General features: G+C 46.7%; 1 protein-coding gene across 4 annotated transcripts in view; it reads right to left on the reverse strand.

Moving 5' to 3' along the window:
• Positions 1–11,146, reverse strand: part of CMYA5 (cardiomyopathy associated 5) — a 538,811-nt gene extending 527,665 nt beyond the window's left edge. For 2 of the 4 annotated variants that reach the window (XR_011280640.1, XM_069627407.1), the window contains exon 1: positions 10,844–11,146. Coding sequence is in view for 2 of the 4 variants with exons in the window: in XM_069627407.1 (XP_069483508.1) it covers positions 10,844–10,959 (116 nt within the window). In the remaining 2 variants the exon portion in view is untranslated. Of the gene's footprint in view, positions 1–10,172; positions 10,458–10,843 lie in introns of those variants that run through there. The other 2 variants (XM_069627405.1, XM_069627406.1) reach the window with 2 other exon arrangements.
• Between the last annotated feature and the right edge of the window lie 4,441 nt (positions 11,147–15,587).

The following is a 15,587-nucleotide window of genomic DNA, read 5'->3' on the forward strand; positions in this document are numbered from 1 at the left end:
AATTGAATGGGGAATGCCAACAGGCATTTGCTGCGATTAACAATTCTAAGCAGATGGTAATTCCCACTTCCTGACAGTGGGCGCAGCCCCCTTTCTTACTTGTAGACTCGACCTTGCTCTTTTAAGTGGTGCCATAAGTATGGTAAACAGTGAAAAACAAGCGGCTGAGGCTGCGCCGAGTATAATAAATACCCAAATGGCAGTATCTCAACGGTGAGGGAATCCATCCAGATCTGCTCCGGCAGTGGACGATGTGCCCCGTTTTCTATCCCAAAGATGTGGAAACCTGTCTACGTCTACTTCTGCAGTGGATGGCGTGCCCACTTTTCTCACCTTGGAGCAGCGTCGGCTTAGAACCTTGGGCGCGACTCGTTCATTTGGCGGGTTCATTGATGGAGCCCAAGTTCTGTTGGAAATATTAGTTAATATTTACAACAGAATTTGGGCTCCATCAATGAACCCGCCAAATGAACGAGTCGAATTGTAACTGCCTACTGCTGGAAAAACGTCCCATTATTAAAGAAGATGTTAAGTTGTATCAAGCTAACATGCTTTCTCTCGTTAGATCTGTCACTCCCCTCAAGGGAATAGACTCTAAAGATAATGCCCATGTAGACTTTTTAAATGACTGGTCACTCCACCATGTCATTTTGCACATAAACTCTACCCTGGTTTATCAAGTACTACTACAAGCAGCTGACCACTTGCTCTCTCATGGCTATGACTTAACTGACTTTGCTTCCTACAACTTGGCAGATCTTTAACTAAGACAAACCTCTGCTTTGTCGAAGGTTTCAAGTGAGCTGTTCAGGAAGCCGATATCTTGATGACATGTTCAGCAATGTTGCTTCGATAAGGAAAATACAGCTGGAGGTGGGGCTGCCCAGTCCGGAATTGCCCTTGAAAATTGGTCCTGGCTTGCCAGAGCCATATATAAGGAACCATCTAATTCTGCCTAGATATCTCAAGCAATACATATGAACTCCCTATGTTTTTTTATCATGGAACACGAGGGGGGTTTTACATTTATTCCAAGAGGGTCCTTTGCTGCTTAAATCCTATGACTTTTTTGCACCCCAAGGGACCTGGCTGAGGGATTGCCCCATCATGCATGGTTACCCCTTGTTACTGAATCCAGCCTATGAAGGTTTAAGAAGAAGGCCCTCTGAGGCTTTATTAGGGGGCCTGCATCCTGGCTTGAACATTACTATACTCCCCTGGAAGAGCTCGAACTCATTTGGACAAGCTATGAAATGTGTGTGGGATACAGCATTTTATGCGACTGAGAGGTTATCTTTGATTGTGAAGGTTTATTGGAACGCTGTGCAAATTACTGAATATACGTTTTTTTCCTTGGTCGAAAGTATTCTAGCTGATTGGTTATCCATGAAGGGTTCAAACAGCATTTTTATCTGTGGTGACCTGAATACCACCTGCAAATTGACCACTTGTGGAGAGAACCCACTTCTGGAGAGAGATGTACTAGAGAAGCGGTGTGGTCCACCCTCATGGAAACATGGGACCTCTATCAACTTAATCGTAACTTTACATGGTATTGAGGCACTCAGAAACCTATAATTGACTATATGTTTGTCACTGATCCAATTTTCAGTCTTTATTCCCCACTCGAGATTTTAAATGTGGAATGTAGTGATCACCGCCCTTTGGTTGTGTCCTGGGTCATTCCGGGGCAGAGGAGTACTTGGTCTAGTTACTCCACGCAAATCGTCGTTTTTAATGGTAGAACTAGACTTACCTGATCCAAGAAAAATATTATCAAATTCAATGATATGGTGGAGCTAGTGCTCAATAATCAGACCTTGAATCGTTATCAAGTCATTCGCGGCTATACCAAAGTCCTACTGACTTTCTATGATAACATTATCCCCGCTAAATCTTCTGGTTTTTGACGAAAGCACCAGCTTGATCAAATAGTGCAGGACCAAAAAAGAAAGCTATGCGTGAAACTGCGTCTATTAGGCCCCTTAATTAAGGAAAGTTCACGTGCACTAAGCCGCCGATACAAAATTCAATATAAAAATTGGCTGCACTCCTATAAAAATATCTTAACACAGAGGGATTCAGAAATGATGCTCAAGGCTATGCCTATTAAGAACTCGGCCTCTTTTTGGAACTTAGTCAATGAACAATTGTATCTGCATGCAGGTGCACCCAATTCCAGAGACAACCTGGAATTGGGTGCATTTTAAGAAGATTTACTTTGATAACATTCTCTTAGGGACAGTATGTGAATCTGAGCATCCTTGGGCCCTTCCTTTCAAGGGGGTGAGATCTACAGACTTATTATTAGAAGGAAAGATTCTCGCGCTCCAGGACCAGACGGGCTCTCAAGCACCAACTTAAAGCATAACCCCTGTGTATATAGGTGCCACTGCTTGTTATCATTTGTATGTACCTTTTAGGCTCACGTGTAATTCCCCCTCTTGGAGATCCTCGATAACTGTGCCCATTTTTTAAAAAGGTGAGCGGTGTAAACCTTCAAATTATTGGCCCGTAGCACTACTTGATGTCCCAAGCAAGCTTATTGCGTCATTGCTTGAATCCCATCTATACTGATGATACTGCCCCCCACCCCCGAATGGTTCTATTCTAAATCTGCTTAAAGAGGAGGCACTCTCTAACAAAAGGGGAATTTTTGTGCTGTGGTTAATTTTACAATCTCATTTGACAGCGTAAATCGCTGTCATTTGTGGAGGAAGTTGAGATTACTGGGTTGCCCGCAGCGTCTTTTAGAGACGATCTCTGCTTTTTATTCTAATACTTCTATCAAGATTCGGTTAAATAGCGATGGTCTATTATCATCGCCAATAGAAACGCAAGGCTGCGTTCTGGCCCCCCCATCTTTTTAATGTATTTATTTCTGACATTGGTGTTGAAAGGCCGTTCATTCCCCCCATGTCTTGGTCTACATTGTGTATTTGGCCTTACTTGACCAAACGCCTATAGGTCTTCAAAGACAGCTTTAAGCGCTACAAGCGTACGTAAGTAAGAATAACCTGGTAATCAATTTAGAAAAACCTACGATTTCTCCACAATTTTAAATGGTATCCGAACAACTCTGAACTTGAGATTTTAAATACTTTTACATATTTGGACAGTCCCTCAAACTTCAGTATCAGTAACGCAGCCCTTTTAGCCTGGTTAAAACAAAAAACGATTAGACTTGCGATGCAGGCCTTCATTGTTAATCATAAATATGGTCATTGTTTGGCCCTCCCTATGACCAATTGTTATAGGGTTACTGTGGTGCCCACACTGTTTTATGGTTCTGAGACATCACTGATAGTAGATCTATTGTATTGTCCTTCACTGGAAGGAATATGCTGGAGGCGAGTCCTATGCCCACCAAAAGGTGTGCCAGCCCCGATAATCTATTGACCCTCGAGGCTATAGCGAAGAGGAAAATACTATCTCTGTACCAGACGATCCTATTTGCCACTAAAGAGTCGCTATGGTATATCCTTAAAGAATAAATGCTTAATAAGAGTGATATCATCTTCAATAATTGGCACTCATATTGCCAATCTATTCCGTCTTCTCTGGAGGCCTCTAATGAGGCTTTTCCCCCTTATACTAACAGTGTTAAGCATAAGCTCGGGGGAGAAGATTGGATAGCTATGATATCGTATGTAAATCACACAAGCTGTTATTATATATCATGATGGTAAAGAAACCCTTGAATGCTATCCCAACATACCTCATAAAATTCCCTGATTCACATGCTCGTTCTCTTTTCTTACGGTTATGTTTTAATGTAATCCCTGCATATTGAATTCTTGGTGCCAAAAGAACATTTCACTGGTGTCCTGGGGTTATCGAGTCTTTATATCATATTGTTGTCGAATGTGTGCAACTAAGGGTTCTCAGAACTCTGTGTTTTGGTTATTTGACCTCCCACTTTAGACTGATGTCCCCGAGGCTCTTATGGAATCAAATCCTACATGGCGCACAGCTTTCTTTGAAAATTGCAGCATTGTGCTTATTAAATAAGGTATTGTCTGAAAATTAATCGTTGTATTTTTTAATTCATGTGTGTATTTATATTGTATTTCTTGATATCTTTTATCGGATGCATACTACTTGTTTGCTCTGGAGGTTTTTAATTAAGGATAATGTTGAACGATGTTGTTGTCTCTTACATGCAGTGTTTTATATTTGTGTCAGGGTCACCTGTGAAGCAATTCACAATAAATAACTAATAGATAAATGTACTTTTATCCAATGAGAATTTACCAAAAAAACAGGCAAAGTTATTGATGATCTGATGCACCTTTACGCGTTGCAGCCACGCAGAGTAAAGATGGTATCGTAAAACCAGGGAAAGTATTACTTGTGGACCCCAAAGCATGGTCATATGGTTTCAAATGTAATGATTGAAACAGAGCACTACTTGCATGAACTTTGCAGCTGCTTTAGGTCTTGGAAGCTGGCATTCCAAATGGATTTCCCTAATAAATGTATTATCTCCCGAGATCCTGTGTAACAGTTTCCTTTTTAACCATCTTTTTAGCCAGTAAATGCAGGCAGCTCACAGAATATGTTTTACTTGTGCTTTTTTGATTGATGCTTGCTTTGAAATACTTAATTCATATGCATCTTCTATTTGAATAATAAGGCACCACTTGTTATAGAAATGTCTCTTTGGGCAAGGGGAGAAAGGAAGTTCCTGTGGAGCTCCCTAGACCCGCCCGTGACCACCCTCCAGCCCCACCCTCTTTCCCGCATGACCCTTTTTGAAATCCTGGATCCGCCACTGCTGGAGGGCAATGTCTGACACATGCTTACACGGTTCCTTTACAAAAGCCAGAGCTGTTGCCATTGCCAACGCGTCTTATCTACATCTAAACTGATCACAATCTCTACCGTGAGAAAATGGCGACCTGGTGGTGTTTTTGTGTTTGTTACACTGTGCTAAACGGGGAGTGAGGGTCTTTCCTTCCTGGTTAAGTGGTCACATTCCCCTAAATTCTATCTAAAACAATGTTTGTGTGCAGTTGATTGAAAGTAGCATGAAATACATTTAGGAGGAAGATGGGGGTGCAGTTGCTTCATTTTTTTCAGTGACTCCTGTAGGACCTGGGTTATAATCCAGGCTTCCCAAATTGAGCACACTGCAGTATCCAAGCACATCGGATCAAAATGAAAGTACGAGATGTTGTGTTATGGTATGTTGATTATGTTATACCACTGAAATTTGCATGCTCTCAAGTGCTCTTCTGACATGGACCACAATATATATCCAAGGAAAGTAGCACGTACATATCTACCTGATTACGAGGCCCATGCCATACAGTACCAAAGTTTAAGGCTAACATGTAATCAGAGCAAGCCGCTGCCTGTACACTTCTGACACACCGTTTCACACTTCGTCATCAGAGTGGCATCAGATTATGAACAACATGCTGCCCCATTTCCAATATGCGCACAGGTCTCTGATAGAGGGAACGCCTTTTGGGAACAATCAGCCCATGTAAAAAAGAAACAGTATTAAAAAGGTATTCAGTCTTTCCATCGAAAAATGTTTTGACGAAAAATTTTCCATCGAATTCCAACCAACGAAAAAATATGCATTGAATATATATGTGTTTGTGTTAAAGGGTTCATTTTGTTTGAGGTGGTTTTTTAAAGGGTCAAAACAGTGGGTAAACGGTAAGACATGTGTTTACTCACATGATGGCACCATAGGCCTACCTAGAATGTGAGTAAAGGGGGGGGGGCATTTGCCCCCATATTTGCTGCTTTGCCACCTAATTGGTGGACTGCCCACCTCACCCTCCTGGCAAAGAGCTCTTTCCAGATGTCATAAAGATGTTCTTTCGCCCAGCTGTCATTCGCGCGTTTTTACGCACTTTGTTTGCTTTCTTCTGGCATGAAAGGGGCACCACAGAAATCAATGGGCCATGAATATCCCCGGTGTGATGGCCATCACTGATAAAAGCAGGCTACCTACAGGCTGGGCACACTATTGTTTTCCAAATGTGCCGTTTACACTTTCATAGAAAAAAACAAAAAAGACATTTCCAAACTGAAACATGCTTCCTAAACATGCATCCACTCGTTTTCTTTAAACTGTGTTTAGTTTTTTTGTTTCACTATCACACAAATGCCCTTTGATTTCTGTGCCCTTTTTTTGTGTTTTATCACAAGATGTTATATGCTTGTCATACTGCCTAATCACAAATAGATGTTTCTATTGTGCTGACTGACAGAAGGTATTAGGAAATGAAACTGTGGGCTCATGGGTGCCAACTTTTGATTTTCACTAGAGGGGCTGAAATGTCCCCACCCCCACCCTGAATATAAGCCAGTGACTAGCCCAAGACATCGGCTGGTCGAACACATTTTATGGCACTTATTTTTTATAAGGAAATGCAAAAAGTCATTTGATTAACAGCCATTTTTAAATATGTATCCACTCTGCAACAGTTACTCAACCTGCTGAGCTATCCTAGTAAGTTTCTACTGTAGGGTGTGTGTTTCTATGGATCCCTTAATGTGCTCAAAATCACTGCATTTCCAAAAGTGCAGTTCATGTACATGACTTCAAAGTCAAATGTATTTCATCTCCAGTACACTGACACATTGCATAGATTCATTGAGGATGTTCCAGTGGCAGCTCATCCATAATGGGTGAGGGGGCGCCGACCCACCAGGCACCCTCACCCATTATGGAGGAGCTGAGGAGCCAGCCCAGTGTGAACACCGAACGCTAGCGCTTCTGGGCTGTCTTTAACTGTCAAAGGAAAAGGCGGTTTCTGTTTGACAGTACTGTTCCCCAGACCTGCAGGTCAATGGGCCATGCAAAGCCGGGGGTGTATTGCTTCCGCAGGCTTGCATTGCCCGTTGGAGATGCTGGCTGGGGAACTGCATATGTGTATGTGCGAGGGGGCACTCCTGGGCCTCCCCGCACATACAAACAGAACAGGCCACTTCCTCATCAGCTCTCCAGTTCTTGCACGCATGGGCAGGAACCAGGAAGCGCTCTTGGCTTCCTGGTTCCTGTTTGTGGTATGCGGGAGCTGGAGCGCTGGGTGGAAGGTTCAGGAGTGGGGCAGAAGGTAAGTTAATTTAAATGTGTATGCATGTATGCTTGTGTTGTGTGTAATGAGTGAGTGTATGATGGGTTACGTGTGAATGAGCAAGTGCATGCTGCATGTCAATGTGGTGTGAATGTGTGCTCAAGTGTGTTTGTGTTGAGCTGGGTAGCTGATTTTGGCAGTTGTGGGGGAAAGGGGCTGTGCTACAATGGCATTTTAAAAATGCTGTTGTTGCACAAACCCCCTCCCCACCAACCAAAATCATCTCTCCGTGCAAGGTGCTGGGGGGCCCAAGGGTCATGATAGATCTGATGCCTAGTTAAAAATATCATACCTGACACCTAAACCCCCAGTGCCTCGCATGCACGCATAATCACACTGTGTGCATCTGAGGCGCTGGGGGTCACAGGGACCAGGCATTGTATTTTTGTACTGGGAATATATGACAGATGCCTAGTAAAACATATCATGACTCACACTGATTGTGTGTGTGCGGTGCCCTTTGGGATTTGGGTGCAGGAATGGCATTTCTTTAGTGGGCATCTATGATAAAGCAAGCATGATAATTGTTATTATGTAGCTAGACTGGCATTTTAATGCAGCCACTCTTTCCATTTCTTACTGTGATGTGCCATTTTGTATTGAGCGCCTTTGATAAAGTAAGCATGATATGCGTTATTATGTAGCTAGACTGGCCTTTTGGTGGATTCAGTCTAGCCATTTCTTACTGTGGCATGATAATTAGTATTGGCCATCTTTCATAAAACAAGCATAAAAACTGTTATTATGTAGGTAGATTGGCATTTTAATGCAGCCAGTCTAGCCATTTCTTTCTATGGCATGACATTTTGTATTGGGCATCTTTGATAAAGGAAGCTTGATCAGTGTTATTACGTGGCTAAATTAGCATTTTGGTTCAGCTAGTCTAGCCACTTCTTACTGTGGCATGACACTTTGTATTGGGCATCTTTGATAAAGGAAGCATGAGAAGTGTTATTACGTGGCTGGCTGGCATTTTGATGCAGACAGTTTGGACATGTTTTATACTGTGACATGGCATTTTTAATGGTGGGGTACTGCCATATATTAGCAGAACAAGCATATAGATGTTTTCTTACGGTGTCAATACTGGAATTATGTGCAAAGCAAACATGAGTATGTTCTTATATGGGAATACTGCCATATATTGGTTCAGCCAACATGGAAATGTATGGGTACAGCTAGCATGAACATTTTTATACTGGCATATATTGTGGGCAAAGACATCAGGTCAACAAGCAAGAGCTAAATAGCTCACATGCCCCATCTGTTTCGGACCCTGGAAATGGCCCTGTGCACTGTTGGTGACTTGTATTTAATGGTCTTTTTCATGAGCTATCCTACAAAACCAATTGCAAACTGTTTGGCTTTTTACCCAATTTTTTAAAATAGTGTGCTGTAAAATGTACAAATTGTAAGCCATTATTTTAAAACACATCTCCGGTTGCTCTGGCATGTTTGGGGGAAATATTTATGTACTCTCCAATTAAAAAATGCACCTGCCACCACTGGTGTGTACAACCAGAAACTGAAAACTAAACATTTTTATAGGTGCAACATGAGACTCCTGCAACCATTGCTAAAGAACCAAGGGAGCTGTTGCCTCCTTTCCCCCTGTACTCCTCACCTGTAGGCACTATTTATTCTGTTAAACAGACTGTCCTTGACTATCATTTGAAACTGAGGCATGAGTTAAACTGGTTCTTTTTGACAGGCTATTATTTGAAGGTGTGATGTCTGATTGAGTTAAACGAATGCAGTCTCATGCTGAGTGCACAGAGTATTGTTTCAGCTGTTGAACGTGAGTTAACTTTTTATGATGTATATTAACTTGATGGAAAAACTTTTATTAGGCCAGGAGGATAGCTCAGGGGCAACGCGTTTGTCTTGGAAACAAGACAATGCATATCAAAACAGGCTTGAATCCTGGGCTCGCGCTTAGAAACTGGTCGCCGCTATTAAGCGCATTATAAAGGAACAATTATAATAAACGGCTTGGATAATAGTATGGGCAAGAAGGAAAGTCACAGCATGACTGCGTCACAGCCGGAGTACACCACCTGAGAACAGTTACTTGTGAGGTACCCTCGTCTGGTGTTATGAAAACACGACGCCACATGCGCTGCTCTGACGCAGTGCCTATATTTACTGGAGTCATTCCAAATACGAAATGACTAGTGTCACACAGAGTCCTCTGAATGGGCGTTTTAATGTATTTTCTAGAGAAAATGAGGAAACGGCATGGACAGTCGCCATTTCAATAACCGCAGCTTTCACAAAAGGGTTTTGTTGTGAAATAATGTGCACAGTTGTTTGTGCGTCATGGGGATCCCAAAGCACCACGGACGCTAAATACCTCAGAACGACGTCCCTCTGCCCTCACAACTCTAATGCATGCGACGCCTGATATAGGCCAAGTCAATGCCCATTGTGATTTGAAGACAATAAACATGTTTACAACAAGGCCAAATATTCCTGTTTCCAACAATAACCAAACGTGCGTTTCTTGGAAAGTGTGACTTGTGAGTCAGTGCATTATTTATGAAAACGAGCAACACCACTATTACACCTTCAAATCTCTATATACATAAGAAGGGAAACGTGTGGACATGTGTGTGTCTATTCGAAATGTTCAGCATACTTCCCAACATGCTACAAACCTGGAATGTGGCATGTGGGTAGGTTCCATGGTGTAGACAATGTATAAAATGTCAATGTTTCGAATTTTGGATTTTTTTAAGCTGTCTGCAATGCTTGGACATGTGTGTGTTTGAAATGTTCAGCATACTTCCCAAGAAGGTACAAACCTGTATTTTGGCATGTGGGTAGGTTCCATGGTCTAGAGAGACAATGGAAAAAGTACAAAATATAAATATAGCTTTGTTTAATTTTTTGTGAGTGTAGGAACTGCTAGTCCAGTATATAGATCTTTGAAGCATCTAAACGCTATTCAGTGTGTGTTTTGTGCTGTGCACTTCCCGCCCGGCCGCTCTCACTATTCATAAGCACTGCAATACATCCCCAGGCACATAACTACTGTCTTGACACCCTCTCTAGTGTCCACCACTGACTCACATTTGTTACGCGTCTTTGCCAGCTGCTTTTTGCCAAAGGGCTGCCGAAATGCCCGGCTGCGTCGTCCTTTTGCAGAACACTCCAGAAGCATCACAGCTGTACACACGCTTGGGGCTCATTTCCCTTCCTGCAGCGCTAGATGACGCCGCAGCCAAAGCGCTGTAGCGAGCTGCTCACGCAGCCAACGGCAGCAACACGGGGGAGGAAGAAAATGGCTTATCAACATGTTTATCGGCGTCAGGCGGAGGAGAAGAGCCGGGAAAGGCACCCCAGCTGGTGTTTGCGTGTGTCAGAGGCTCCTTAAATAGAAAATCCAGAGACTGCCAAATCAAAGCGCCTACACTTTACAGGCTGGAGAGAACCAGGAGGAATGCCTTGGTTAAGAGCAGCGCCCCTACTCGCAGGAACCGACAAGAGGGGCAAGCTGTAGTACTCAGTACTGTCACCTGCTTGAATTTAAAAAAGGGCTACACAGTGAGAGTAACACACAGGGCTCCAGTCGAGGCGAAGTGCCAGTACTGTCCTGGTGCAAGAATGGCAGTACTTCAGAGAAGGAGACAGCACTGCTCATTAACAAGTACAGTAGTGCTGCCCTGCCGAGAAGTGGCAGAGGTCTGACCCGCACAAGAGCTCTAGGCCGTCTCCGCCCACCCGAAACACTTCATGTTTACCTGTCGGACAGCTCCTGCGCTTCCCCGGGCTCCAGGCCCGATTCGGGGCCCTCGTCCTCCAGGGAAAAGGACACCTCGGAGGCGCGGTCGCAATCGGCGGGGTACAGGGCCTCCATGTTCTGGCGCAGTAGTTAGTCCTTGCTCAGCGGCTGCCCGGGCGGCTGGGAGAGTCAAGTCCTTCTCGCAGCTTCATTTCTCCTGACTCAGGAGGGGCTTTAAATAGCATTTGAGAAAGTTATACAGCAACACCGCCACCAAGATGTGCTTTCGACGGGCTCCTGCCCTCCCCTCTGTCACTGCATGGTTGAGTCTCGCAGCTGGGCCCTAGTGCCACGCTGCTTAGTCTGATCTGGCAACAGAAATGGGAGGTTCCTTGTCACGAGAGATGCTAGTTTTCTATGGGGACATCCCATAATGAAAGCATTTCAGTAAACATTCACTTTGAAGAAATGACTACTGCTAGGTTGCTTTGATGATTAGTGAATAAAACGCCTTCTCAGCCCACACTATTACTAAACCAGCTGTGATCCTAATCATAAAGGTTAAACAGACACAGCCCGACAACCATCACCTCCTTTGGTAACTTGGGCTGAGGACAGGCACCTTCTTGAGGGGTGTAAGCTGATAATATTAGATAGCCGAACAGCGTAAGTGCAATGGATCCAAAATAAAAGAATGTCCAATCAAGGTTCTAGAATAATAGGAACTTTAATAAAACAATCAATGCGATCAGTTAATTTTAACTCTAAAAACTCACCCTTGTTAGAGAAACAGATAATGCAGACTTTAATAAGAAAGGGCTCTGTTGGTTGAAAAGCACGGTGTTGTAATGGAACTCTGGCGTGTTTACTATTGGCCAGGGTTCCTGATTACTGTTGTAGGGGCTTGGTGGCTGGGCAGCCATGGGGTCCATTTCCGAGGAATAAACATCCAGATATCTCTTACCTGTTGTCTCCGTCCTTACTTCACCAGCAATGAGGCAAGTGGAAGTGGACCCTGCAGACCCACGTATGCGTTTTCTGCCGGCCACGCACTGTCAGTGGACGCCCAGCCATATACATTAACTGTGTTGGGGGGCTGTCCTGAGCCCCCCACTGCATTCCCGTAAGCCCCCCCACCTGAAAGGACACACACACACAGCCTTTTGGTTCGGGCTTCCCGGTCGCTCTGCTCGCGGCCGGGAACGCCCCTTTATTTATAAACTCGGCGGCGGCGTGCAACGTCACGCCGCCGCGTAAGCCCGTCATTACGGGCAGCGCAAACTCCTCCTTTTTCGGGAGGAACCACAACAACGGCACTTTTAACGATAATAACTTTTAACACACAGCTACACTATAAACCACCACTGCACACCCAACACCCCTTTATTGTCAACCACCCGGGTCCCTTCATCACAGTTTACTGGCTAAGTGTCCAAGAACATACTCGCTGAGGTAAGCAGGTTTCCCTCGCTCAGCCCTCTGGGGGTACCTCCTGCCCGTGGTGTCCCTCAGCCACGGCTCCCCGGATTGGGGAGTCTGGGACCTCGTCCCGGAAATCTCCAGCATCGGGGTCCTCTGGTGGGTCAGGTTCAGGCGGAGTCTCAGTCCGGGGATCACCCAGTTTCTTGAAAAAGCTCACATTCCGGGTGATGGCAGATCGCCCATCCGAGGCCGTCACCATGGATCCCTTGACAGCCACAACATACAAAGGCTCGGGTTCATAGGGGAGTGAGAGTTTCCCATGGGGGTGTCGGTTGCGGACTAGAACTTCGTCTCCCGGCTCAAGCCGTTGAGTCCGGAGACCCCTTCGCAGGTTTTCTTGGTCAATTCTCACTCGCCTTTCCATTGCAACCCGCTGGTCATCAATCACTCCCGGTTCTTTCTCCACAACCTCGGGTAGCAGACCCCGGGGGCATCTCTTGAACAGCGCTTCTGCAGGAGCCACTCCAGTTGAGGCATGCGGGGTGGTTCGATACATCCGCAGGAATTGGTACAGGGCCCGTTGTAGGGGCTGACCCTGTCCCTGGGCGATCCGGAATGTCTTATTAAGAGTCCGCATGTGTCTCTCCGCATCGCCATTGGCTCGGGGCCACAGCGGTGACACCTTCCTGTGCTGCACCCCGCAGCTCTCCATGAGCTCGGAGAACCGCTCACTTTGGAAAGGAGCCCCATTGTCTGAGCACAGGGTGTGGGGAAACCCGTGGGCTGCAAAGATCTTCTCCACCGCCACCACCACATGCTCAAACGCCACGGATTCGACGAACTCCACCTCTGGATATCTAGAGTACTCATCGACAATTGCCAGGAAGTGGGTGCCCACCGACGTCGATCCAAAGTCCGCGTGGACGACCTCCCAAGGTCGGGTGCCTCCGGGCATCACCTCTATTGCCGGCTCCCGTTGCAGAGGAGAGGCTGCCTGACACCACACGCATGCCGCTACAAAGTCATCAACCCTCTTCTCTAGTTCAGGAAACCAGACCTTCAACCGGAGTCGCGCCTTGGTCTTGGCTGCGCCTTGATGTCCATGGTGTGCCAAAGTGATGGATGACCTCCTTCACTTTTGACAGGGGGACGACAATCCGGTCACCCCGGAGCAGCAGGCCCGACTCCGAAAACGACAACTCGTCCTTCACCTTCCACAGCTGTTCAAGTGTTGTTTTGGCCTCATGTGTCCGCCCGGTCACAGCCTCGAGGACGGACTTCCAGGAGCCGTGTTGCATCGAGTGCCTCAGTACTTGAAAACATTCGTCTTGGGCCGCCGCTGCCTCCAGCTCCGCTAGCAGCATCGCGTTTGGTGTAGCCGCCTCCACCACCATCCGTACATGGGTGTCAGCCTCTTCTTCACAGATATCATGCCCCTCTCCCCCGCGCACCCCCGGGTGGCGGGACAGGTAGTCCGCCGCATTGTTGGCCCCGGGCCGGTACACCAGGGTAACAGAATACTCAAGGAGGGCGAGCATCCACCTCTCAATCCTTACCGGTGGCTTTGACGAAGACCCAACCAGGATTGGAAGCAACGGTTTGTGATCGGTTACCACCGTCACCGGACGACCCAAGACATAGAGTCGAAAATGTCTGCAGCCCCACAGCACCGCAAGGGCCTCCCGCTCGATCTGGGAGTACCTCTGCTCAGTCTCTGAGAGTGCCTTGCTGGCATATGCCACGGGCCAAACTCCCCTGTTGCAATCCACCTGAGTTAGCACGGCCCCCAGGCCAAAAGGACTGGCATCAACACCGATCTCTGACTCCAGGGCTGGGTCGAAGAATGCCATGGTGTCTTCCGTCGTGAGGGCAGCTTTGATGTCCTCAAAAGCGGCCTGCTCAAGTGGGCCCCAGTGCCACGTTGACTCCTCCTTCGTCAGGGCCCGGAGTGGTTCCGACCTCGAGGCGAGGTTTTGGATGAAACGTCCACAGTAGGTCACCATCCCCAGAAAACTCCTCACATCAGACACCGACTCGGGAGGTTGTGCCGATTTGATGTCCTGGACCTTTCTTGGATCGGGCGATACCCCTCCCTCCTTGAACACAAAACCGAAGAATTCAATGGAGGTGCGCATGAACTCGCATTTTTCCCTATGAAGGGTAAGGCCCAGGGATTGGAGCCATTTCAGGGTCTTACCAAGCCTCCTCATATGGGCTACCTCTGTCTTCGCGAACACCAGAATGTCATCGCTGATGTTGAGGACGCCCTCGAGATCTGCCAGGGCACCCCTGATGATGTTCTGGAACACCTCTGCGGCAGATGACACTCCAAAACTCAACCTCTTGTATCGGTACAACCCCCGGTGGGTGGTAAACGTTGTTATGTACCTGGACTCAGGGTGGAGAACGACCTGGTGGTAACCTGCTCGGAGATCCAGTTTCGAAAAGAACCGAGCCCCTTGTACTTCCGCAATTATGTCGTCAATCGTGGGTGTGAGATGCCGCTCCCTCTTTATTGCCTTGTTAGGGAGCCTCATGTCGACACAGATGCGGACCGAATCAGGTTGCTTAAGTTTTCTGGCCACCACGATCGGAGACACCCAGGGGGTCGGGCCCTCCACCTTTTCGATGATGTCCAGGTTTACCAAACTGTCCAGCTCCTTGTCCACTTGCTCTCTCAGATGAAACGGTACCCTACGATGTTTCAGGGCAATAGGTTGGATCGACTCATCGATGTGAAGCCGAACTGGTTCGCCGGTCATCTTCCCGATCCCACTGAAGAGTGCTGCGTACTTGTCTAGGAGATCATTGATGTCTTCCATATAGACTGAATAGGCGAAACTGACAATCCCCAGGGCCTCGGCAGCGGCACAGCTGAGCAGGGTGTTGTCACTCACAGGAGTCACATAGAAGCAAGCCTTGATCTGTGAGCCGTCATGTTCAACACAGGCTACAAAGGCACCATCCAGTGGTATCGGTTCCAGCCCTCCAAACGCAAATATGCGAGCCTTCGATGTGTCCAGACCTGGGAGGGGTTCAAGCATGTCATAATGGTCCTCTGGCCATTACATTGACGGAGGCCCCCGTATCCACGAGCACCGGGACTGGGGAGTGGTTGACCTCCACCACACATCTGGGCTGTCTCCGGCTCTTCCTTTTCAGAATTTCCACGCTCGAGACGAAAAAGATGTTCTCCTCGTCATCCTCCTCGGCACCCTCCACCTGGGGATCCACTTCGCCCTGATCCACCTGGGCCACATTCGGCGGCAGGTTCTGGCGTGGAATCCACGTCCGTGGCTGGCCTCTCGGCACCATCACCGGCAGGGCTGCACGGCATACTC

Source organism: Ambystoma mexicanum, chromosome 6p (genome assembly GCF_040938575.1).
Source record: "Ambystoma mexicanum isolate Mex_15411 chromosome 6p, UKY_AmexF1_1, whole genome shotgun sequence".
Lineage (NCBI taxonomy): Eukaryota > Metazoa > Chordata > Amphibia > Caudata > Ambystomatidae > Ambystoma > Ambystoma mexicanum.